This window comes from Gopherus evgoodei, chromosome 16 (genome assembly GCF_007399415.2).
Source record: "Gopherus evgoodei ecotype Sinaloan lineage chromosome 16, rGopEvg1_v1.p, whole genome shotgun sequence".
Lineage (NCBI taxonomy): Eukaryota > Metazoa > Chordata > Testudines > Testudinidae > Gopherus > Gopherus evgoodei.
In genome coordinates, this window is record NC_044337.1 from 22,834,862 (window position 1) to 22,858,502 (window position 23,641).

At 41.8% G+C, this 23,641-nt stretch overlaps 1 protein-coding gene across 7 annotated transcripts in view; it reads left to right on the forward strand.

Annotated features, from left to right (window-relative positions):
• Positions 1-23,641, forward strand: part of RABGAP1 (RAB GTPase activating protein 1) — a 151,881-nt gene that overhangs the window by 95,265 nt on the left and 32,975 nt on the right. For 6 of the 7 annotated variants that reach the window (XR_003996724.1, XR_003996721.1, XR_003996723.1 and 3 more), the window contains 8 exons: positions 4,099-4,140; positions 4,453-4,581; positions 12,403-12,495; positions 13,487-13,597; positions 17,986-18,090; positions 18,616-18,699; positions 19,619-19,690; positions 22,484-22,681. Coding sequence is in view for 3 of the 7 variants with exons in the window: in XM_030535166.1 (XP_030391026.1) it covers positions 4,099-4,140; positions 4,453-4,581; positions 12,403-12,495; positions 13,487-13,597; positions 17,986-18,090; positions 18,616-18,699; positions 19,619-19,690; positions 22,484-22,681 (834 nt within the window). In the remaining 4 variants the exon portion in view is untranslated. The remainder of the gene's footprint in view (positions 1-4,098; positions 4,141-4,452; positions 4,582-12,402; positions 12,496-13,486; positions 13,598-17,985; positions 18,091-18,615; positions 18,700-19,618; positions 19,691-22,483; positions 22,682-23,641) is intronic. The other variant, XM_030535167.1, reaches the window with a different exon arrangement.

Sequence of the window (23,641 nt, forward strand, 5' to 3'; positions counted from 1 at the left end):
AGTATTGACACAGAGGAAGTATTAACTATCCAGAATGCCACCTCATGTGTAGTACCTGACCTTCAAAGTTCATTGATTTTTTTCGGAGGGGAGAGAGGCAGCTTGCCTTTAGGGTTTATTAAAGGATGTTAACAGGATTGTTTTCTACACATATAAATAAGATGTTTTACAAACAGATCAGCAGAGTGGGTAATTCCTGTTTAGGTAGAAAACAAGCATATTACATTGGCCAAAGGAACTTTTAGGTTGCTGTATTTGAATCTGATGCTTTTGGGAGGTTACTATATTGAGATGTTAAACAGCCTTGAATTGACCAGGTAGGAAATAAAAATTAAAATGCATCAGGATAATGCTGAGTTTTGCCATTCTGAAATTTCTAGTGTAGAGATATGTGTCAAGGTTTTTTTTTTCTTTGAACAATAAGGGCAAGGCCCAGCTAGTATAGGAACCCTCCTAGAACACCTCCCATTGAAGACAAAAACTGTGGATCTTCCAACCTGAGCGTCTCTCCTGGAGCTAAAAAGCACTTTGGTGTATTCCTGTGTGTACTGCATAGAGTAATTATAGATTTCTGTTTGAGAGCGGGCACAAGAAGGGAAAGCATCCAATCAACCAACTATAATAAAATCTGGTGCGACTGATAGCAGATAAGAAGAGCTGATGATACATACTGAACCCTTCTTTTATCTTGATCATTTGATACTTGAGTTGTAGTGGACTATAAAATTTGCTACAGTATCTAGTACTGATTGGAGAGCACCCTTTTGTGGCAGGTAGCCAAATACATTCTTAAAAATAAAATAAAATACAGTCCTATATTCAAGGCAGGGTTTTCGAGCTTGAATTCCACTGCAAGGTCTCCTGGTTTCTTGGGCACTCTGGTGTCACATCACCAGCCTTATCTAAATGAAAAAAAAACAAAAAACAACTATTTAATTCAATACATTATCCTCACATTCTAATTTTCCTGGAGGCTGCAGATTTTTGTGCTGACTGTGGGCCTTCTAGAAATTGCCTGGGGAAAGTTGGAATTTTTGGCACCTGAGTAGAGAGCAGTTATGGCTTTTGGCACCCAAGGAGGGCTGAGGAGGTGGCTTAGGGTTGTGGGATATAAGCACTCTAGCTGGCTGTTTCTGCTAAAATTATCACCAGTGAACTGCTTGACTATGTTGCTATTTAAGCTGTCATCTTTATATATTGGAGTTAGCCTCAAACAATAGCCTTGGAGTGTTATCTGCAGACTCAGGAAGGCAACATCACATCAACTTACATTTGGTTTTTCAAAGTTTGAAGATTGTCTTTGCCATTGTACGAGCTAGAGATTTAATTCTTATGTCAAAGCTTAGAGTCTAGAGCACAGTTCTTTGGTTAGAAGTGGATTCCACAGCTTCTGAAACAACTAGGCCCTGACCGTAAACGATTGCCATCTGTATGTCCAGTATCAAGTGTGTCGGAGATCTCACAACAACAGGTGGCACCAATTGCCCCCCCTGATGGTACTGTCACCTGAGAGGCCAGAGATTGGGTAGCCATAGAGGTGATCCCTCCAAATGAGGCTAGAGAGTCATGTTGCCTGGGTGGTGTGTTGGGAAAGCTCGCTGGGACTATCAATATAGCAACTCTCATTAGCACAAAATTACTGTAAAATGTTGGATGTTTCTGTCTAAACTAACTCCCCTTCAGAGACTTTAGAGCAGAGCTGACAACAAGAGAAGAGCCTCTGCAGTGTGCGCGTGCTGGAACAGGGGTGGTGTGTTGGAACACTGTACAATCAGATACAACAGAACAAGTATTTTGCTAGGGGAAGCTGTACAGCAGAAAAATTACTTTTCCAAAACACAGGCAAATAGGAGAATATAAATGTGTACCAGGTCGGGGTGGAGAGATGCTTTCTTTTTAAAGAGAACTGGCTCCCAAACCCACCTGATGGAAAGAAACTGTATTACAGATATGTCCATACACTGACGACATTACAAAATACATAGGGGGGAGTCTTAAGCTTCCCAGTGGTACCCGGGGTTGTGAGGCACCTCCCTATCACCTGCCCTTGTGAGGAAGCCTTGTCTGTGCCTGCTGGGGGTCAGCTCCTTGATTCCACTGGCCACAGATAACACAAGCACCCCTTGCCCGCCATAGTCTACGCAGGCTCCACCGTCCCTGTGCAAGTTAGGAATAGGTGCACTCCAACGCCTGAGTCCTCCAAGCGACTCCCTGGAATGTCTATCCTCTGCCCCACTGGATACATAGCATTCACAGATTCGCTGTTTCCAAAGAAGCAGTGGGCTCCAGTTTTGCCAGGTTCATGTCAGATCACTGCTCAGTTTAACACACGGCACTTAGATATGTTCATAATGAAAACAAGCAAGAGTTTATTTAACAAAGTAAAACGTAGTCCCAACTATACCTGCAAAGTGATGGGGTCTGAATTAGCTGTTACCACTCAAGAAAGAGATCTTGGAGTCATTGTGGATAGTTCTCTGAAAAGATCCTCTCAATGTAAAGTAGCAGTCAAAAAAGCTAACAGTTTTAGGAACCATTAAGAAAGAGATAAGACAGAAAATATCATAATGCCACACTATAAATCCATGGTACACCCACTCTTGAATACTGCTTGCAGTTCTGGTCAACCAATTTCAAAAACAGATATATTAGAATTGGAAAAGGTACAGAGAAGGGCAACAAAAATACTTAAGGGTATGGAACAGCATCCACATACTGAGAGATTAAAAAGACTGGGACTTTTCAGTTCGAAAAGATGTCTAATGGGGATATGATAGAGGACTATAAAAACCAGGAGTGAGTTAATGAAATGAATAGCAGCAGATTTAAAACAAACAAAAGGGAGTACTTTTTTACACAACACACAGTCAACCTACAGAACTTGTTGCCAGGGGATGTTGAGAAGGGCAAAACTATAATGGGGTTCAAAAAGGAATTAGATACATTCATGAAGGATAGGTCCATGAATGGCTATTAGCCAAGATCGTCAGGGATGCAGCTCCATGCTCCAGATCTCCCTAGCTGCCAGAAGCTGGGCGTGGGTGATGGATCACTTGATGATTGCCCTGTTCTGTCCATTCCCTCTGGGGCACCTGGCATTGGTGACTGTCAGAAGACAGGATACTGGGCTAGATGGACCATAAGTCCGACCCAGTACAGTCATTCTTGTGTACTTACATTTTGCTGTGCTTAGGCTGACCAGTGGGCTACTGGCTCTCGGTAGAGACCTTACATGCCAGCCTTTGGTGAACTTGTGCATATACTTGACTCAAGGGATCCCTGGAAAACTCTGTGCCCTCTGCCAGTTGTCACAAAGAAGTTCCTGGGTCATAGGGAGTCCTTCCATCCCTCAGAGATTGCAGAACTCCAAGCTATACCCCAGTTACCACAGAATAATGTCTGCGCGTCCTCCCCTCTCCCTATATCCTTTGAGATGAAAGGGAATGTGTAACAGGAGGAATGTTTTCCCGGCTGAGTTTTAGACAAGTGAAAGACGTGTTTCTTGTGTGGTTTAGGGCCCCTTTAGCCAGTGGCTCTGCCACCTGCAGACCTGAACGTACTAAGAGGCACAACTCCACATTATATGAAGATAGTCAACTTCTTACTAGCTATTAATTTACAGCTGCTTTTCGTGGGACCTGTAGCTTTGTTGTTGGTTACTATTTTATGTTGCTGAATGCATGAATTGTGTTTGGAGCACTGCTCTGAGCTCCCCACAATCCACTGGACTATGTAGTTCTCCTGAAAAGATCTTTTATTATGAGACTGGACATAAAGACAAAGGAAGTTGGGAAGAATTCTTTTCTCCATCAGGCAAACGGAAGCTTAGTGAGCAGAGGCTGGAGTGTGTGTTTGAGGCAGTTCCTTTTGCTATCTGCAAAGTGCCATGCACAGGGGATTTTGGCCTTATTGCTTGTGAGTTTACTCTCCGGGGCTTTGATCTGGTGAAGCTACTGCTTATATTTTTATGCTACATTCCCATTTTCATTGGAACAAGTAAAAATATGTAACTTTAAGGTGTGGGAACAAAGTAATAGCCAGGCTTGTAAATATTGAAAACATTGACTTATTCCTATTTTTCTTTCCTTTCTCTTTTAGGGAATAAGTGTTATTTTTAATGTTGCATTGGGATTATTAAAAGTGAGTATCCAACTTTAACATTGTTTCATTTAATACATCACTATGTACTGGCTATGTTACAAAAATACTATAATCAAAAATCTTCCTGTATTGTTCTTGTTGCTGTCTGGCATGCGCTGCCTCTGTGTCTGTGCCATGTGTGGAAAATGTCCTATTGTGCAAGTGGAAACACATGTTGCTATTTTAAGAAGGTTAAAAGATACTTTCTTGTAAGCTGAACAAAATATATGTTTCATTTTATTAACATCTGTTATTGAAGCTGTTATTCAAAATCGGCTTTGCAAATATTGTTTCCTTTCTGTATGTTTCTAGACTACCAAGGATGACCTGTTATTGACAGACTTTGAAGGGGCTTTAAAGTTCTTCCGTGTACAACTGCCCAAGAGATATCGGTCAGAGGAAAATGCAAAAAAGCTGATGGAGTTAGCTTGCAATATGAAGGTAAATGTGTGAGGCCAGCAAGTTGTTCTCAGCATTTGTCTATCCCGTATATATTGGCAGAGGGGTTCACATAACTTTGGGATTTTATCTATCCCTAGATGCAAATATCCTAGATGCTTTGCAATGAAACAAATAGAGCTTAAGTGACTAAAAACACTCCAACAAAATTTAAAATCTGCATAAACTACACATATTGCATATGCAGAAAAGCATTTATTTGCTCAAGTCTTTCTCCAGTGATTTCTGCTAAATGGCCAACAGCATCTCTCCTAGAGACAACTGAGAATAACACACTTGAAACAAAGTAAACAGTGCAGAGGCAGAAAATATGGTCCTTTTGAACAGAACAGAGCTATATTTAATTGTATACTACAGCAAGAAGCTCATTAAAAATGCATTGATAGGTATTACAAATTTGTCTGTATATCTACTTGGGAGGCAAATGGAAGATGACCTTGCCTTTAAAATTTCCCAAATTAATCAAGGTTGGCAATTGATCCTGAAGCTTATATGTTCCTTATGTTAATTTTTTTTAGCTTCTGTTAAAAATCCTCCGTACGTTGAGTACTTGAGACTATTTTAAACCTGAGACTCTACAGTGGGCTGTGGCAGGCTAATGGGAGGGCAGCTTTATGCTCTAAGCAGTGAGTTATGCTCTTGTACTCTGAAGAAGGTCTCGTCTGTAGTGAAATTAAGCTAAGCAGAACTGTGTGTGGAGCTGTCTGCAGAAACTGCTGCACCTGCATTGCAGCTAGTTTGAAACTCTTCAATAATGTAGAAAGCTTTGTTTTTCCATGAGCAGCCCAAGTGGGAGGTTCACAGTATCACTCTTCCTTTTGGCTCTTCATTTGGGGACTGTTAACTGAATGTGTAAGACATGCTGTTTGAAATGAGCGCTCTGGCAGGTACCGCACGTGTTTTGTGTGCGGATATTTCTGATTCTTTCAAAAGTGCCATATAGTTTAAAAAGAGTGCTGTTCTCCATGGAGTAACCATCTACCCTGAGGTTTCTCTTACCACGAGTGTAGTTGTTGTTTGTCTTCTCCCCAGAGTTGCTGCTTAAGCTAATAAGATTACACTTGTCGTACAGTCAGTGTTCTCAAAAGTTTGGGAAATACTGAGAGTGGCCAGACTTGATACTTGCACTTATGATTAGTTGTGAAAGCACTAATGAGAAATCATTTCATATGAAGTAGGCTGAGCTGAACTATGCAAAGGGTTGTAGAGGCTACAATAACATGAGGATGGAACGCAGTTGAAGCCATGTTGGTCACAGGATATTAGAGAAACAAGGTGGGTGAGTAATAATCTTTTATTGGACCAACTTCTGTTGGTGAGAGAGACAAGCTACCTCTCTCGAAAGCTTTTGTCTCTCATCAACAGAAGTTGATCCAATAAAAGATATTCCCTCACCCACCTTGTCTCATTAAGATGGAACACCCAAATACTGTATCAAACACAACCAAGGAGGTTCTGTGCAACACAATTCTAGCCACATAGACCTAGACTCTGAAGCTTGAATGGTATGTAATAGCCACCTAATATTGAGCTCCCTGATAGAAGATTATGGAGCCCAAGTGAAAGGTTTTGTGTGTTTAAGAGCCAGGAGGATTAACGTCGACACTATTTTATAGCTTTTTTAAAACTGCTGGCTTACATTGACAGAGAACTGAAACCCAGCTTTCACATCCAGTAACAAGGAGCTTGCATCATTATTAAAAACACACAATGCTGACCTAGACGTGCACTTTCTGAATATACTGGAGACTAACTCCTCATAAAACTTTTGCATTTGAAATAATTTAACATTGCAAAGTTTCAGCTAAGTGGCACAATTTAATAAACAACGCTACCTTTTTTTTGGTAACTCCGTAATTTAAGACAAAGCCAGTTTAACTTAGTGTAAAAGGCGCAGCTAAAACCTTGAAAATTTTGCCTTTGCTTTTAAATTCCAGAAAAGAGTTGGAAGGAAATTAGTTTTAAAAAGCATTCAGCCAAAATTTGATTCAAACCTAGGTAGACATCAGTTATCAGGGATGATTTGTGGGTAATGAAATTTGTACTGCCACAAAGCAAAAAGGGAACTGTGATTCATTAGAAAAGGTCCTTCCAATCAAAACAACTGTCTGGTTAAAAATAGCAAAGATACTAAACTCTGAAACCCGGAACTTTAGAATTGGTCTCTGCCACAGAACCAAGCTGAGGTCCATCACGTGCCCATTTAGTTAACCATAGCATCACCAGGGTTTGCCGGGGATCAAATATTGTGCTGCAAATTGCTTCCAACTCTGTCATTACAAAGGAGGCTCTGTTCTACAAATGTAATTGCCTTGCTATTAATGTATCCTTTGTATTAATTAATAATTCCTATTTAATAATAGTTGTATGACAAAGTGCTTCTCTAGGAGATATTTCATCCAGTTCTATCGCTTGAGGTGCACAAAAATTTCTCAGATAGAGATTGTCCACCAGACTCTATTACTTAAATGCAATTATGTAAAATAGATGTAGCCTTTGACATTGAGAATAAGGATATCCTGGCAGTTACTGGTAATGAACATGGCATTAATTCACAGTGAAAGTCAACAGCTTCTCTTTAATCAAATCAGACTGTGAATATTGTAACTAAACCTTTAACCACCACTTTAAAAGACACCTTTAAACTAGATTCCCAAAAACCCTTCTGTCGTGTCTCCTTTATAGCTGTGATCATTCTATTCTGAAATAGAGCTACCTTACGTTTTTAAAGGAAACTTTCTAACTTCTTATGACAGTTTTAGATATATATTCTATATTTATAATTTAACTATGTATGCCAAGTTCTTGGGCAAAACCACTGGTGTTGGCACAAAACTTCTTTATACTTACAGCATAGCTAAAGGAGCTCGGTATGCAGGTAGAGTCTAAGCATAGCTTTAATAGTATGTAAACATTCCTGGGCATTTGGGTTTTCCAGAGCTCTTCGCTCTGCATTTGCCCACTCCAGTGCAGAGTCTCTACATAGACCTCAAAATGGCAGTTAACGGGTTTGTACTCAGTTTTGATCCAAAACCTGTGTAAGAAAAGGGAAATAAGCAGGATGAAGATGACCCAGTCTTGGCTGATTACAGACAGCATTGACATTAAATACGCATCTAATATCGTGTGCAACACTTGCATTGCCAAGAGTGCATTCACACATTTTACCTTTCACTTTTCACAGCAGGAACTTTGTTCTTTTTTCCCTTCCCACTACTGCCCAGGCTCCCTTTGCTTCAAGTGCACCATGAACTAATGGCACAGCATATATAATGTACTATATAGGGAAGCCAGATGTAATTTGCATTGAAAGGGTTAACAGAATTTGGAAGGCTGCTGGAGAGAATGCAGGTTGCAACACTGGGCTCTGAGCAAAAGCCCAATGCTTGCAGCTTTCACCCCCACACACACTTTAAAAAAAAAAATGCTGCATGTAATTGGTTCGACTTAAAATACAAGCCCGTTGCTGTCAAAAAAAAAAAAAAATCTCTTGCTTTTTACTGAAAATGCCTTTGAACAGAAAAGGCCCTGATGTCAAGCTGAATCATTTATGGGAAGGGAAAAGTAGCCTGGCTGAGGCATTGTGATTACAACAGCATTCTGCTGAAAAGGAGGTCGGCAAATGATGAGCGTGAAGTAATGCTCGATTCTTAAGGTCACACTTCATTGTTACAGTTAAATGTAAAAAGAGCCACTGCTACCTTCCTTGCCCCAGAAAAACTAGAATTTGGGATTCCTGCCTCCTCTGTGTCTTACGATGCAAATTCCAAGATTTCTGCTGCCGTTCCACTCACGCCGTTCCCACTGGGGCTGTTATGAAATATGTTGACCATCACAAAAAGATCTTTGTGATCAAACTGTAACTCATATCTAGAGCTAAGATTGGTTCTGATACACTCAGAAGTGTGCTGAGTTGAATATTTTGGAGTGTGCTTATTTCCTTCCTTCTCAATGTTCAACATCCTCACTAATGTGAGATTCAGTGTGTAAAAGCCAGGACATGTTTCAGTAAGTCCTTATGTAGTGAAACAAACTACTTATTAAGATTTTAACCCTTTCCTGAGAATTAAGCTAGTTCCTAAAGATCCCTTGTGAGTGTTTATTAAGTGTTTACTCTGTATTTTTCCTGATTAACTCTTATAACGGTAATTGTACTGCACAGAGACTCCAGCTAAGGAGATTGAAATATTTCAGTCGAAATCTGGTTAAAACATTTCTGTATGAATCTCACTAGAGGGAGCCTAGCTCTCAATTTTCTGCAGTTTGTTCATCTTGGGCAAGACTGTCAATGATAAAGTAGGAAATAACCATAAACTGATTTTCATACGTCTGTCTTATTCTTTTGCAAAATATTTGTTTATTAAACATTAAAATCTTGTCAAACAAGTACTTGAAAAAAATTAGCCGTCCCCGTTTATCATGTAGCTCGCTTGCTGAGCTAATAGTAAGGCCTAGCAGCCTTTAATCATTGGAGACCCAGTGTAAATCAGTGCTAGTCCACAAGTGAAGTGAGCCTGGTGGTCTCAGCATAGGCTGTACTGCTAAGCCTCTGCAGCACTTGGCATGTGTAGATCAGTTCACGTAACAAGTTATCCCTCAGCTGATTTAGCATAAAAGTGCTTTCCCATGTGTGGTTTTGAACAGACTAAAATAAATACGAACATGGTTGTTTTTGAAGTACAAAAGCCCTTAAAATCTCTAAGCTAACCTTGTGTATTAGCTTTAAAACTGCTCCTTTTTTTTTTTTTTACAACAACATTTTGTAAGGTGTTACTGAAAAGTCTTGGTCAACTTTTTAGGCTAGTTTAAAAAATACAATATTGGCTGAAATATGGGCTTTAAAAACTTTTGCTCTGTGTGTGTGCAGTAATATCTGAAGAATGTTTACTAGACTTTTGATATTTGGAATGTACAAATGTATATAAGGCCAGATCCAGAATGCACTGAAGTCAACTGAAAGACCCTTTAGCTTCTGTAGATTTTGGATCAGTCCCATATAGATGTAATATTTTGACATGTATTGATATCATATACTGTTGAGTTGTATGGTCTAAGACATACAATTTGGGCATTTGAAGAGTTAGCCATTGTTGATGTGAAATTAAAAAATAATGAGTTGAATGAATCATTGGCACATCTCTTCTCATTTCTGCGTTTTGTCTTTTTTTAAACTGCCATAAACAATGATGTCAATAAATCACATAGATCTGTGTCAAAGGGACTGAGTTGAATCACTGAGAGAAATTCAGGCTTATTATACCTAAAGCATTCCACATTGTTTTTCTTAGGTACTGCAGCACAGAAGGGCTAAATTCTGCCCACCTGTCTTACATGAGCAGTCCCCTTGACTTCTGAAACCCATTCAATACCTACGCTCAACATGGTGGATTAGGAATGGATTTTAAGCCTACCTTCTGAATTTTCTTGCTGATATGGATTTAATTCAAATCCTTTGACTTGGTCATCACTAAAAAGTTAGGTGGACCCAGCTGTCACTCAGGGGTGTGAAAAATCAACACCCTTGAATGGTGTAATTAAGCCAAAGTAACCCCTGGTGTAGACAGGGCTGGAGGAATGGAAGGATGGAAGAATTCATCCATTAACCTAGCTACCACCTCTCCGAGAGGTGGATTACTTATATCAATGGAAAAACCTCTCCTGGTGGCATAGTAGTGTCTATACTGAAGCACTACCACTGTGCTGCTGTAGCGTTTCCAGTATAGACAAACCCTTAATGCTGTTTAATCATAGCTTTCTTGTGGTTTAAAGATAGTGAACTGTAATCTGTCCTGATATAGTCCCTGTGAGATACATAAAGTGTAAATTAGCATCAAGTTTGGTCCAGTGTCTCTAATTAAAATTTGTATACTGGTCCTTAAAATGATATGATTTTAAGATGTTGTAGATCACAAGTTCATGGACCAGACTGATTATGTAACTTGTTATATCCCGTTTACTATGTACTATTTTCTAGTACAATATACGTGTGCTATGTACCATCTCATATGACTAACCTGTCAATAGACCACTAATCTGCCAGTCTGCTTTGATGCATTAAGATGTGCAAAGCTCCCATGCTGAAAAGGAATTTTTAGTTTTTTCTGTTGAAAAATTACTTAAGCTCAGAGGGCATCCTTTCCCGCAGGCAGGAAGGAAGGATGCTGGGAGAAATTTGTGCTATGATCCCCAAATGGAGTGACATCCCCCACCCCACACATACATATCCTGTTGATGGGTGGAGTTTGCCTCTCCAGTGGGAACTGCCCCAAACTTTCAGGTTGAGCCATGGTGGAGGCCCTGTGCCCCCACACCAGCTTTGAGTATTGTGCTCAATATAGTATGTTACTGTATGAGTGGATATGTATTTTTATGAATATGTATGTACATACATCTCTGCATGGTTTTCTGTGTTTTAGTAAGTATATTTGTAACTGCCATTTTAAAAATATTTCTGCAAATTGAACTTTAATATGCTAGTAGAAAAGTCAATGGATGTTGTTTTGTAATTCTGCAATTTTTTTGAGAACAAAAATATGTTTTTTTAATAAACTGATTTGTACATTGTTTTTCACTGAGGGTAAAACTTTTTAGGAAAAATCAGTCCTCCTGGACATATTGATTTCTTTGAGGAAAACACCTTTAGAAATAGCATATCATTTTATAGGGAAGGGGTTTTTTTTGTATTACTGCAGCTTAATTGTTAGTTGCAAATTTTAAAAAAGTATGTATAAAGTTTTTAAATATTACTGTTTATTTTTAAAGAAAACGGGACATATCATTCCATGTTTGTCATGCCTGTGTCTACTGGCTTAATCTTGCAGACTTGGTTGTGGGGGAGGGATTGCTCAGTGGTTTGAGCATTGGCCTGCTAAACCCAGGGCTCTGAGTTCAATCCTTGAGGGGGCCATTTAGGGATCTGGAGCAAAAATCTGGGAATTGGTCCTGCTTTGAGCAAAGGATTGGACTAGATGACCACCTGAAGTCCCTTCCAACCCTGATACTCTATGATTCTATGTCTTCGGGCCTCAACAGAAGGAGAGGCTCTGCTGGGGTGGGTTTTGTTTAAAGATTTTTCTGTGTCTTCTGTAATGGTAGTGTTCTGAGCACCATGTATGCACTAATTAATTAATCAATCAATCAACACCTCTGTGAGGAAGAGGAGGATTCTTATCTCCATTTTACAGATGGGAACACTAGGGCAGTGAGACTCATTTGCTCAAGGTCACAAAAGGAGGGAATCTCTGACAGAGCTGGGAGGAGAATTCAGATCTCCTGAGTTCCAGAATGGTACCGTACCTACTTGTTACCAGACCATCATTTTTTCTATCCTTCTCTCCCTTTGGTGCTGATGTAGTCTGTTGTGGCTTGACTGAGATGCACAGGCAGCCTTGGGATTGGAGATTTTTTAAGTCGGGTATGAGCTAGCAGAGCTGTGTGATGAACCTTGCTCAGGCCCTTCCTGTTTTAGTAGTTTCATAAAAAGCAAAGAACACGTGTACGCATGGCGTTAAAAATTAAAGCTGAAGAGGCAGCCTTAAAACCTCAACCTCATCAAATAAACACCTGTGCTCCAAAGAAGGCAGGAAGAGAGAGAATATTTATTTGATTACATTGAATAGTCAAAATTCTTTGGCCAGTTCTAATTACTTCACTCTTAGAATAGATGGGAAACATTTTAATCATATTTTGTAGCAGGCAGGTGTTGCCTGAGGTTTGCACCACTGACACTTTGTAAAATATGTGGTGGTCTCCACGAGAGACAAATGGAGCTGGCCAGGAACTAATATGTTGTGTTTCATTTAGATTGGTCAGAAGAAGTTGAAGAAATATGAAAAGGAATACCATACCATGAGAGAGCAACAGGCACAACAGGAGGATCCTATAGAAAGATTTGAGGTAACACACTGCACATCTAGGTCAGTTTGAGGCCTCTCAGGAAAGTCCTGCTTCAAATTCTGTTTCTTTCAGTTGTTCCTCTTTATTTGCCAGCATGCAGAGATTTTGATAGGACAGGTTAATTCTGCCAAATGACAATTAAAGAACTCCTATTTGTGGTGATCAGCAGGGACGTTCCAGGGCAAGCCCTTTCGTAAAATGTTTCCATTAAATTGAAGGGCGGGATAGTGCAGTTTTATATTTTTGCACTTGGGTTCATAAAACTGCCTCAGAAGAGTCCATTTGTGTAATGTGCCGATTGCACCAAGTGCCAGATATTTAAACAAACAAAACAAAAAAAAAAATTCTGGTGGGTATAAGCCGGCTCACCGCCATAAAGTCTTCACTCTCCACCCCCATTCCACCCTGCCCCCCAGTGATACATGTTGTATGCTGTGAAATCCTGAGTTTGTTTTTCAGGGTATAAACATTCAAGTGAAATGCACTTCTGTCCATGTGTTTGCCAGGAGTTGTAGCCTCCCTCCTCGATTATGGTTGTGGCAGAGCAGTTTTTTTAAGCGAGAAAACAGCTGAGCAGTACCCACATACTCCCCCCACCCTATTCTTTGCCCTCCCCCACTATACCCCCACACCCCTCCTTTCACAGCACACAAAATATATCACAAGCGTCGGAGGGAAACGTTTGTGGGAACATTGGCAGTGGACTCTCACCCCCACCTCTCCACTGCCCAAAGCTTTGCTATGGCTCAGTGAACTTCCCAGTAATGGCTAAGCAGAGTTACTAATAAATAGCTGCTTCTCAAAGGTCATTTTTTGCTTAGCTAACCATATTATGAATTATTTGTTGTCACTAAAATACTTGCAGCCAGAATTGGGTTTCCAGGCTGTTGTTATAGGGTGAATGTGTGAGCTGAGAGGCACTCAGAACGGTCTCTGGTAAACAAACTCCTTGAGAGCTTTTTTTTAAACTCAGGCTTTTTGTTTCCAATAGCGAGAGAACCGGCGACTGCAAGAAGCAAATATGAGGCTTGAACAAGAAAATGATGATCTTGCACATGAACTGGTCACCAGCAAGATTGCACTGCGAAAGGATTTAGATAATGTAAGGCAAAACGTTTCCCGGGGCTCTTGGGTGCAGATAATGCAAAACTTCATTTCTATTTACTCCTCTCATTGCGGGTGTCCACAGATGGATCATGCTCTTACAATTACTTTGTAAACCTGCATTTTTCACTAATGAGACTGATGAATCTCACATTATTTCTTCACCTTGGGATGTTTTTCCCTTTATCTTTTGCCTTCAGGCCTATGGATTGCGTGTATATTTATAATGGAAAGCCTACTACCATGGCCAGGATCCTCTCAGGTCTCGCGAGTTATGCAGGGGCAGGTTTGGCCATTTATTGAATTGACCTTTAAGGGACATTCAACAAGTGGCGGTGTTGCTTGATGGAAGCATGACTCATCTAGTACTGACTTGGAAAGATTATCCCAGCATAGCACTAGGCTGCACTATGCTGCTGAAGGTCCCCTCTGAAGAATACCTAAAACTGAGGCTCTCACCCCCCTGGTCATGAAAAGAGCCCAAGGTAATTTGAGGGAGAGAAGAGGTATTGACTCCTTCATGGAGCCAAATTCCTACTTGGAAAGTTGCATTCTGACCTCCCTGATATCCCCTAGAGTGTAAATCAGCAGTGGTGTTCTGCCTCTCACGTTGTGTAGTGCAGTCAGTGCAAGATGGCTTCTGTGTTTGCCACAGAGGTGGCTGAGCAGTTGCTACATGTTTGGACTGTAAAACCCATCTTGGTCTCGCAGGATGCAGGTGCTTCTCGCTCTTGATTGTTTTTGCCACTATGTTGGCTAAGAGACAGTATGTAGCTGGAGTCTGGAAAGCCCATTTTCTGACCCTTAGTGACATTATGGTGGCTTCTGTATTCTGACTTCCTGGCAGCCGTTTAGTCTGTGTATATCGTTTCAGTGTCAGCAAAGCACTTAAGAACCTCTAAGTCCCTTTGACTTTCAATGGGACTTCGACTCTTAAATCTCAGGTGCTTTTCAAAATTTCATCCTGTGTGTTTTGGCTTGCTGAAGTCTGCCAGTATGGATTGAAATTATTATGACTCTTTCCCCCCCTACACCCTCCAACGTATTTGCAGTCACATTGGTCATGTGCATATCAATAGTTTTCTAAAGGCAAATGCATTGGAGGATACATTCTTGTACTGATCAAGATTTACAGGTGTGTTAAAATGAGAGAATATCCTTGATGCTAAAAATGAACATCTTCAAAGATTCTTGTAAAACTCAGTCGTCTTCTTGTTCCATGTTCATTTTGCACTGGTGCTTGGATTCCAGTTGTGTTACTTGGATTTTTCTTTGCTGTCTCTTCCCTTCATGTCATATTTAGATAATCACATTGGGGATGTTTTGCCAGGATATATTTTTGCAGAGACACAGAAGGACTGAAACACTGCCTTAGACAGCACACCTGGTAGGGCAAAATGAACTGGCATTTCTGCTGCTGCCTGTGAACTGATATAGATATTACCAATCTGTCTGGAAATACATGGGAAAGAAAGAAAGTGCTTGTGTCATACCATTCTCCTTCTGTATGAAGATACATGCATTTGTGAAATCCCAGCGGAAGCTGGCTTTTAGAAATCGTATAAGCCAGGATTTGACAGACTTTAATGTGTTTCAGACCACCAACCTAAGTGAAGGAGGGATTCCCACTCTTTACTGGGAAAGTTTCTTCAGGAAAAATATTGGAAGTTCTTACTGTTTCAGAGTGAGAATTGATACCAGTGGATGAATGCTGTGTAGTGTTATGGGAAAACCTGCTATAAATATGAGTAATAAATTCCATTATCCTTTTGTTCTGGGTAGGGACGTGTCAAAATACCAGCATGTTCACCTTGTTACACCTCCTTTTCCATTTCAGCAAAGACACAATAGAGGAATATGAGGACAGCTGAGCAGTTGTGCTCAAAGGATGGGCCCCGACATAAAACGCACTGAAGGGATCATCTTTTGTTGCATTTGATATTCACTAGTAACTCAGTTGTGACCACTTGAACCCATATGGGACTTAGCTGTGCTCTAATGTTGACTTGCTTATACAAAGTAGAATTAAGCCAAACCTCTGAGGTAGCCTATTGAATTTGGTTATAATCTGTCCATCCTCCAAAGATGGCTAAATGAAGTTGAAGAATTGCCCTTGAGAGGATTTACATGATTTGATCCTAAACTCTAGGACCCTGGATTAATTCTTCTAACTGGGCCCTGAGATCATGTTCCATTTCAATTAGTCAGCTGTCCTGGAAGAAAAGTACTAAAAGACATTGTGTAATACACCCTTTTGATACCTTAAAGGCATATTTGCAATCTCATAGCCTAGATAGATCAAAGCAAAGAATGGAAATTAAGCAGCTTCCTTCATTTTCCTGTATACTAGCCCAGAAATTAAGCTTCAGTCATCGTCTTTTGTTGGAGTCAGGTGTCCAGCTTTCTTCAACTTCAGGACAATTTGGAGCCAATGGATATTGACAAGTCAGCCCCTTAGGATTGTGCCCCTGTTTTTAAGGATCATCAGAACTTCAGTGGATTAAAGTTCATTCTGATTTTCTTCCTTTGAAAGGGATTGATACAGTTGCTTTCTGAAGTCTTTAAACCTTTTGAGTTATTGATCATATCTATATCTATAATCAATACATCTATCTGTGAGGCCTGAGTTATTGTATTTAAACAGTAATGCTGGAAGAGACGCATACTTTGCAGTAATGGTTTTGAGTGGTTTATCTTATGTGATTTTTTTTTCCCCCTCAGTCAACCTAATGAGCTTTTCAAGGCTGTTGTCAGTTCTGGTCTTTTCCAGTTTAATTTATCCTTTGTATTTTTACATCCCCAAAGGGTATTTATCAAGGTCAGACTCATCATCCTAGTAGATCTCGGAAGGAAAGTGAAGAAATGTGTTTTGTCTTACCTGATCAGGAAGATGAGTTAATATACAGCTGTGGTGAAGTGGTTTGGCATAGTACTGCACTGGTCCCTTGGGCTCAGATAGAAGGGGACTCAGTAACTTCTTCATGGGAGGAAGGAGTACTGTACTCCGAGATCATTTCAATTTTCTGTTCAATGCACACATCTTCTGCCTGGGTATTGAGTACTTAATGGAGCAGATTGTCATTGGACTGTTCTCATTTGCTTGTGTTAGATGCTGTTTTTAATGCAAACTCTTCTGGATGGCTTAAGAAACAAGGGGAGTAACTGCCTTCATGGGCAGGTGTCATGTCTGTTTTGATTTGGTGAAGCTCTCCTGGGGCTTTCTCAATGAATGTATTCTCACCACAGCTTGGACATTTGCAAAGTGAACATGAGATTTGGATTGTTAAAGAGTTTTATTATAGATCATCTTTCAAATAGTTATCTGTTCTCTGTTTTCCATTGTCCTTTAGTTTACTATTCTGGTCCCAGGCCCAAGTGAAAAGGGAGTAATTATTTCTCTAATTAGATTTCTTCCTAGGAGCAATCATTCAGATGCTGACTTTGCTGAGGCCAGTCACTGAAATTAAAGAAGAGCTTTTGGAGGGAGGGTTAGCTAAGCAGAACAGAGATGCCCCACTGACTGCCAGTCTTCTAGGCTAACCACTATTAGCTATTTGTGAAGCATGTACAGCGTGCCTGGCAGTACATAGGACATGAAAGAAGACATGTTATGTGGCCCAGAAAGCTAAATCGTTAAGGACTTTGTCCTTCTCACTCTCCCACCCCCCAGAAATGATTAATTTGTGTCTTTTTATATTGATGTGATTAAGCATCTGTCAGGTGCTATTTCCACCTTCATAAGAATAAGACTACAGGACTTGGCCATTTACTCACATTAGGAGACCAGTTGTGGTTTACTGACTTTTGTTGGTTACCAAGCGAATAGATGCAAATGAAAAGATGTCTCCTGATGTATTTTGCTCATGTATTTTAGCAAAGGTAGTTTTGTTTTAATTTTCACCTGCATAGTTTACATGGAGTCTCAGAATATACTAGGAACAGCCACAGAGTCTTTATAATAAGGCTTTGTGGTGTTTCTTCTGTTAAATGATGGTTGAGAAGTGGGGAGCAGGGTCTCCTGTGAGATAGGGCAGGGTGAGGAGTGCTACTAAGGTCTGCCAGATGGGAATAAGGATAATTGTGCAGCAGGAATGCAGTCTCCAGGGGAACTATTTTCATATTGAAGCTATAGGAAGCACCAAAAATGACAGATAATAAGTTTGTTCTTGTGATGATCTGATATCAGAAATGGTCCCTTTATCTTCTTGGATGGTACTTGTAATGAAAACGAAGAGTGTAGAATGAGGCTGTTGCCTTGGCAGAGTCCCCTGGGCCTGGTGTGCCGTTGGATGCCAAGAGGCATAGGCACAGGCACAATGGCGCATACAATTCTTTAGTGATGGGAAATCCCATGCTTGATGATCTGCTCTATGGTGTGTGTTTCAGGCAGAGGAAAAGGCAGATGCGCTGAATAAGGAATTGCTAATGACCAAACAGAAGTTAATTGATGCAGAAGAAGAAAAAAGGCGACTAGAAGAGGAGTCTGCTCAGGTTATGGGTGTTTCTGTTGCTTTCAAGTTTCTGTACAGCAGGGAAATTAAGAAAACAAGACCTGCATGGGAAGGGCTTATTGTTCCAAGTTATCCTCCTGCCTCTCGTTCATTGTAGAGCATAGAGAAACAGAGTTCCAGGTCCCTTTGAAAGCTGCTGCTTACTGTAATTGAATATTTAACTAACTTGGAAGTGTGGATGCACGCAGACAGTGTTACTACAGATGGAAGCAACATAGGATTCAAACTGTCACCATTTACCCCAGTGAATTCCTCGTACATACCCTACCACAAACCAACCCAATTTTCCTCATATGCCTGCCCATCAGTGTCTCAAACTGGCTTCATAGCTGTACCCTAGATTGCAGTGGGGCTGGACTAGCCCATTGCTTCTCAGAGGTAGAAGGGCTTGTCATCTCTGAAGGGTTACGAGTTAGAGGAGTGAAGATGGGTTGTCTTCTGCAGACACTGTCAGATTATTTTGTAAGGTATTGTAAATGTCATCTTTCTCTTTATTTTACTGCAGCTGAAGGAAATGTGTCGTAGGGAACTAGACAAGGCAGAATCGGAGATTAAAAAGAACAGCTCTATTATTGGTGACTATAAGCAGGTAAGTGCAGCTTGGATAGGGATGGAGCGTACTGCTCTCACATGCCAGGGAATTCTCTGGTATTTAGGATTTATTTTCCAGACATCCCCATATAAAGTACAATATTTGCCATGCATTTGCTGGGATTTCTGAGATATTTAAGTGGAGCAGTTGTGGTGGTTTTTATGCTGCTTTTGGCTGAGATCACGATGTTCTATTTATCTCTGACTTAAATCTTTATAAGGTGCCACATGCCAATTACCCACCATATCCATTATGAGGAGCATAAAGTTATTTGAACAGGCTGTGGTCTTGCAATCTGAAGGCTTTGCTGCTCACTTCAAAATTTTTCTCCCCCATAGTCCCTTCTCCCACCAGAGGGTGATGATAAAGAAGCCCTTCAGCTTGATTCAGCCCTGTGATACTGTTTCAGAATGTTAGGTTTGGATTCACACTCCTGCAGTGCATGGTGTCCCATCCATAGCTCCGTTTACTAGGAATTTAGCCTCAAGATATCTTTAGGCTGCATCAAACAAACCTCAAGGGGTAGGTGTGGTTAGCCACACCCACTGTCATGGTTGTTTACTTGATTCCCAAGGCAATGGAAGGAACTATGCTTCCTCTCAATTTGTCTCGACTCCCCCGGAGAGGCTGAACTATAAACTTATTTGCTTAAATTGCACCTTTGGCTACAGCCTTAGAGGTACATATGTAACTCCATGCATTACTGCATGTATGTTGTGTGACTCCAGTGAAATACCCTGCTGCAATCCCTGTGTGCCTGCAGCAGGATCCAGGTTGTTTTAGAAACCTTGACTCTGAATTTCCTGACTCTTCTGGGGCTCTTAAAATCTCCACTTTACTGCTGCTGTAGCACAGGAGTTTGATTTTAATATTTATTGAGGAACTGCTGTGTGGTAACAGAATTTTGCTTTGTTAGATCTGCTCCCAGCTGAGCGAGCGACTGGAGAAGCAACAAACAGCAAATAAAGCTGAAATTGAGAAAATACGGGTAAGGGGATGCATGTTACCAGGATATTCACTGCTTAAACCTTATCAGTGCACTTACGATCTTTTAAAAAATTCTTTAAAGAACTAGCTAGAATGATGTGTTGCACCCAGCATCTTCCATGTTTCTCTGTTGGCACAAGTACAGCTGAAATAAATGGCATCTACAGCATTCTTTGATTCCCGTATGGTTTCGGGAAGGGGAAGTTAGTTTCCCGCTCCCACTACCATACCATCCTGTAACATGCTGTTAGTGTTCAATAACTGATATTAGCTGTCAGGAGGGATTTCTTGCTGTAGCAGGAGAAGGCACCACCAGCCTGCTTTGACCATAATGTAACACTGAAGGAATGCAGAAATAATTATCCCAATAAGAGTGTTTTACCAACAACAAACTGTCCCTGGACTCTGTGCTTAGTACAATCACCCTTTGCAGCCAATGGACTTGTGGTCCTGTGGTCATCAGACTATTCAGTGCATGTTTGGTCTGCCTTGCCAGTTAGTTTTAGTGTTGTTTGCCTCGTGTCTGTCAAATCTGATCCATAGGGAGTTTCCACAGAAAATTTTCCCCCTTGATAAAGCTGATTATATTTCAGCACAGATCAGAAGGTGCAATCATTTCTCTTCCAGATTCATGGCTCTTTGTGAAATCTCTTGAAATATTTATTTAGCCCTGGACACTGCATATTACCTGCTACTGCAAGGTGAATCATAATTTGGACTTCGATAATGCTGTCACCTGAGGATCTCAAAGCACTTTGGACATTTTAAGCTTCATAACATTCCTGTTATGTAGATAATACTACTGGGGGGATTCTGTGCCACTGCACAGGCACAGAATTCATGTTTCCCGCAGATTTCTTTGCTTCCCTGCAGAAAAATGATTTTTTGACAGCGAAGCAAAGGGAAGCTGCGAGAGCAGTCACGTGCCTCTCCCCAGCAGCCCAAGCACATCGTTTCAGGTGTCTGGAGCAGCCAGCAGAGAAGTAAATCACTGTGGGAGGGTGTGGTGCTAGGGATGCCCCAGCTGGGGCCCAGTCAAACCCACCCCCCATGCATCTGGACCCCCACTGAGCCTCACCCCCTTGCACCCAGGAACCCCCCCCCCACTCAAACCTCCACCCCACTGAGCCTGGACCATGCTGAGCCCCCGCACCAGGGCTGGGGATGCCCTGGCTGGTGGCTCCTACCCTGGGCTGGGCTCAGCTGCTAGTCCCAGCTGGGCTGGGGGTGGGGGAGGAGTGCACTTCCCCTGCATGGAGTAGCCAGGGCCAGACCTACCCCCAGAAACCTCCTCTAGCTGCAGGAAGCCCTGCCCCGACCCCCTCCACTTCCTGTCCCCATCACTCCTCAACCATGGGGAAAGGGGTCACTGTACAAGGAACTGCTCACCCATCTGCCAAACTCCTATGCATCCAGACTCTCCTGCCAAGCCTCACCACCCAACACCCAGAACTACCCACCAACCCCCTACACCCAAACATCCATCCTGCGGAGCCTGGCCCTCCCTGATGAGTCCCCTGCATCCAATGCCCCCCCACCCCGTCAAGCCCCACTCCTCCTACCCCCAGACCCCTCACCCCTGCACCGAGACCACAGCTGATGAACCCCCACCCAATAAGCCCCACCCCCTATACATCTGGACCACCATAACGAGCCCCCACACCTGGACCCCCGCCCCACTGAGCTTCAAGCAGCTGCACCTGGACCCCCACCCCACTGAGCCCCACTGCCCCAGCACCCAGATCCCCTGCTGAGCCCCCAGCACCTGGACACCTTGGTGAATCCCCCACACCCAGACCTCCCTGCCGAACTCCAACCAACTTCACCTGGACCCCCTGCAGAGTCCCTTTGCCCCTGTGTCCAGAAACTCTCCAAGGAGCCCCTGTGCATCCAGATCATACCTGGACCCGCCACTGAGCTGCCCCACACAGAACCCTTTCACCCCACTCCTGGATCCCCCAACATTAAGCCTCTCCACACTGGATCCTGGCCATACTTGGTGTGCCTAGCACAGAGTGGCAGGGACCTGGGCTGTTTCTGGGGTAGCGTCAGACTCCACTGAGTTTGTGGCCCCGGGTGAGGGTGTGGGGGGCTGAAGGGTGATCTCCCATCTCCGTGCAGCCAGTGGCCTGTGCACCCCACTGCCATGTTGGAGCTTTCACATTTATTTATTGACAAAGTTTGCAGAATTTTAAAATATTGTACACAGAATTTTTTAAAATTTGGTGCAGAATTCCCTCGGGTAAGACAAGTATCAATCCCCCATTTGTAGAATGGGCCTCTGAAGTTGAGGCATAGACCGGCTATGTGATTTGTTCAGGATCACACAGTACGTCAGTGGCAGAGCTGGGAGTAGATCTGGTTCCTAATGCTTGCTCAAACCATTGCATCTTGCTTCTTATCCTGAATGTGACAGTTATGTTGGTGGGAGGGGTCATACCACAGAGGCCTTTGCAGTGTGGTTGGATGTTGAGTGTAGAGTGCACCACCTGCTCGCGCTCTCCCATTACTGCTGCTTTAAAAGTGATGTGTGTGTTACAAAACACTTCATAGAAAATTCCACAAACCACAGCAGGAATGGGGATGAACGGGTGACTCAAGCTCTTATCTGAGTGCTTTGCCTGTGCTATTTTGTCTACCCACACAGGTGAATAAAGGGAGTTGCCTAAATGTGTGTGGGTCATTGACTCTCCACCTACCCCCCTCACACTGCTCCAGTGCAGGGGCAGGAAATGTCTCTGGTAAGTTTACCAGCATCCTTAACAGAAATGCAGTCAGATGTTTTTGATTTTAGCAAAAGGTGGATGACTGTGAACACTGCCGAGAGTTCTTCAATAAAGAAGGATGCGTGAAGGTCGCCAGCTCTGCCAAGGAGGCTTCTGATGAGGACACAGATGAGGAAAAGGAGAGTCTGAAAAACCAGCTGAGGGAAATGGAGCTTGAGCTGGCCCAAACCAAACTGCAGTTAGTCGAAGCAGAGTGTAAAATACAGGTAATGCTTGGGGATTATTTCTTACTCAGCAGAGCTGCTGAATATTTGTAGAAAAATGTATTTTGAATGGGGTGACTAGAGCAGATACTGTTGGCTGAAACTGTAACCTGCTATTTCTTGTATGGGAGATCTAACCAAACATTTAGTTTGGAAAACTCAGCTGATGCAGATAAAATAATTAAAATCATATGAGCCCCTTTTTACCTGCTGTCACAAAATCCAGACATCTGCTCAGTTGCTTCTTAGCACTTTCAGGCTGATCTGATGTGACTGCCTGGATGGGAAAAATAAACCACATGCTTCCCATTTTAACTCTGATGAAGAATATATGATTCATCACTTTCTTTCTTGTACAATACCATAGCTGCTGATAGAACAGATACCATATGACAGATGGTGGTCACATTGTTTAACACACTACTGGAAGGCTTTCAGATACTATCACGATGAATGCTTTAGTTGCCAGAGGGATGATGTTCAATGGCCATTTGATTTAAATCTGAAGGGATCAAAATGAAAGCACGTAGGAAAAAATTAATACCCCATTAATATAACCGTAAATAGAAGTGGTTTTATAGAAGCTGCAATTACCAAAGAATGTGGCTTAGACTTTTAGCTACCTTTCTCTTCATTCTTGATTATCATGGATTTTTAGCCATTAGAAATACAAGATTCCTGCAGACCCTGCACTGGCTCAGTGGGGGATGATTGTTTCCCTCCATGTATTCTCCAGTTCTTTGTGCAGTCTGTTTTCAAATGTTCCAAGCAAGAAGGCTTCCACTGCTTCCCTTGAGAATCTGTTCCATGGTTTAACGGTGAGGAAAGTCTTCCTGATGTTTAGCCTAAATTTTATTTTGCTAATTTTTCTGCCCATGAACCAACCAAAATTCCTTTCCCTCCTTTGCATTTATGTATTTCCAATACATAGGGCCCTACCATATTCACGGTCCATTTTGGTCA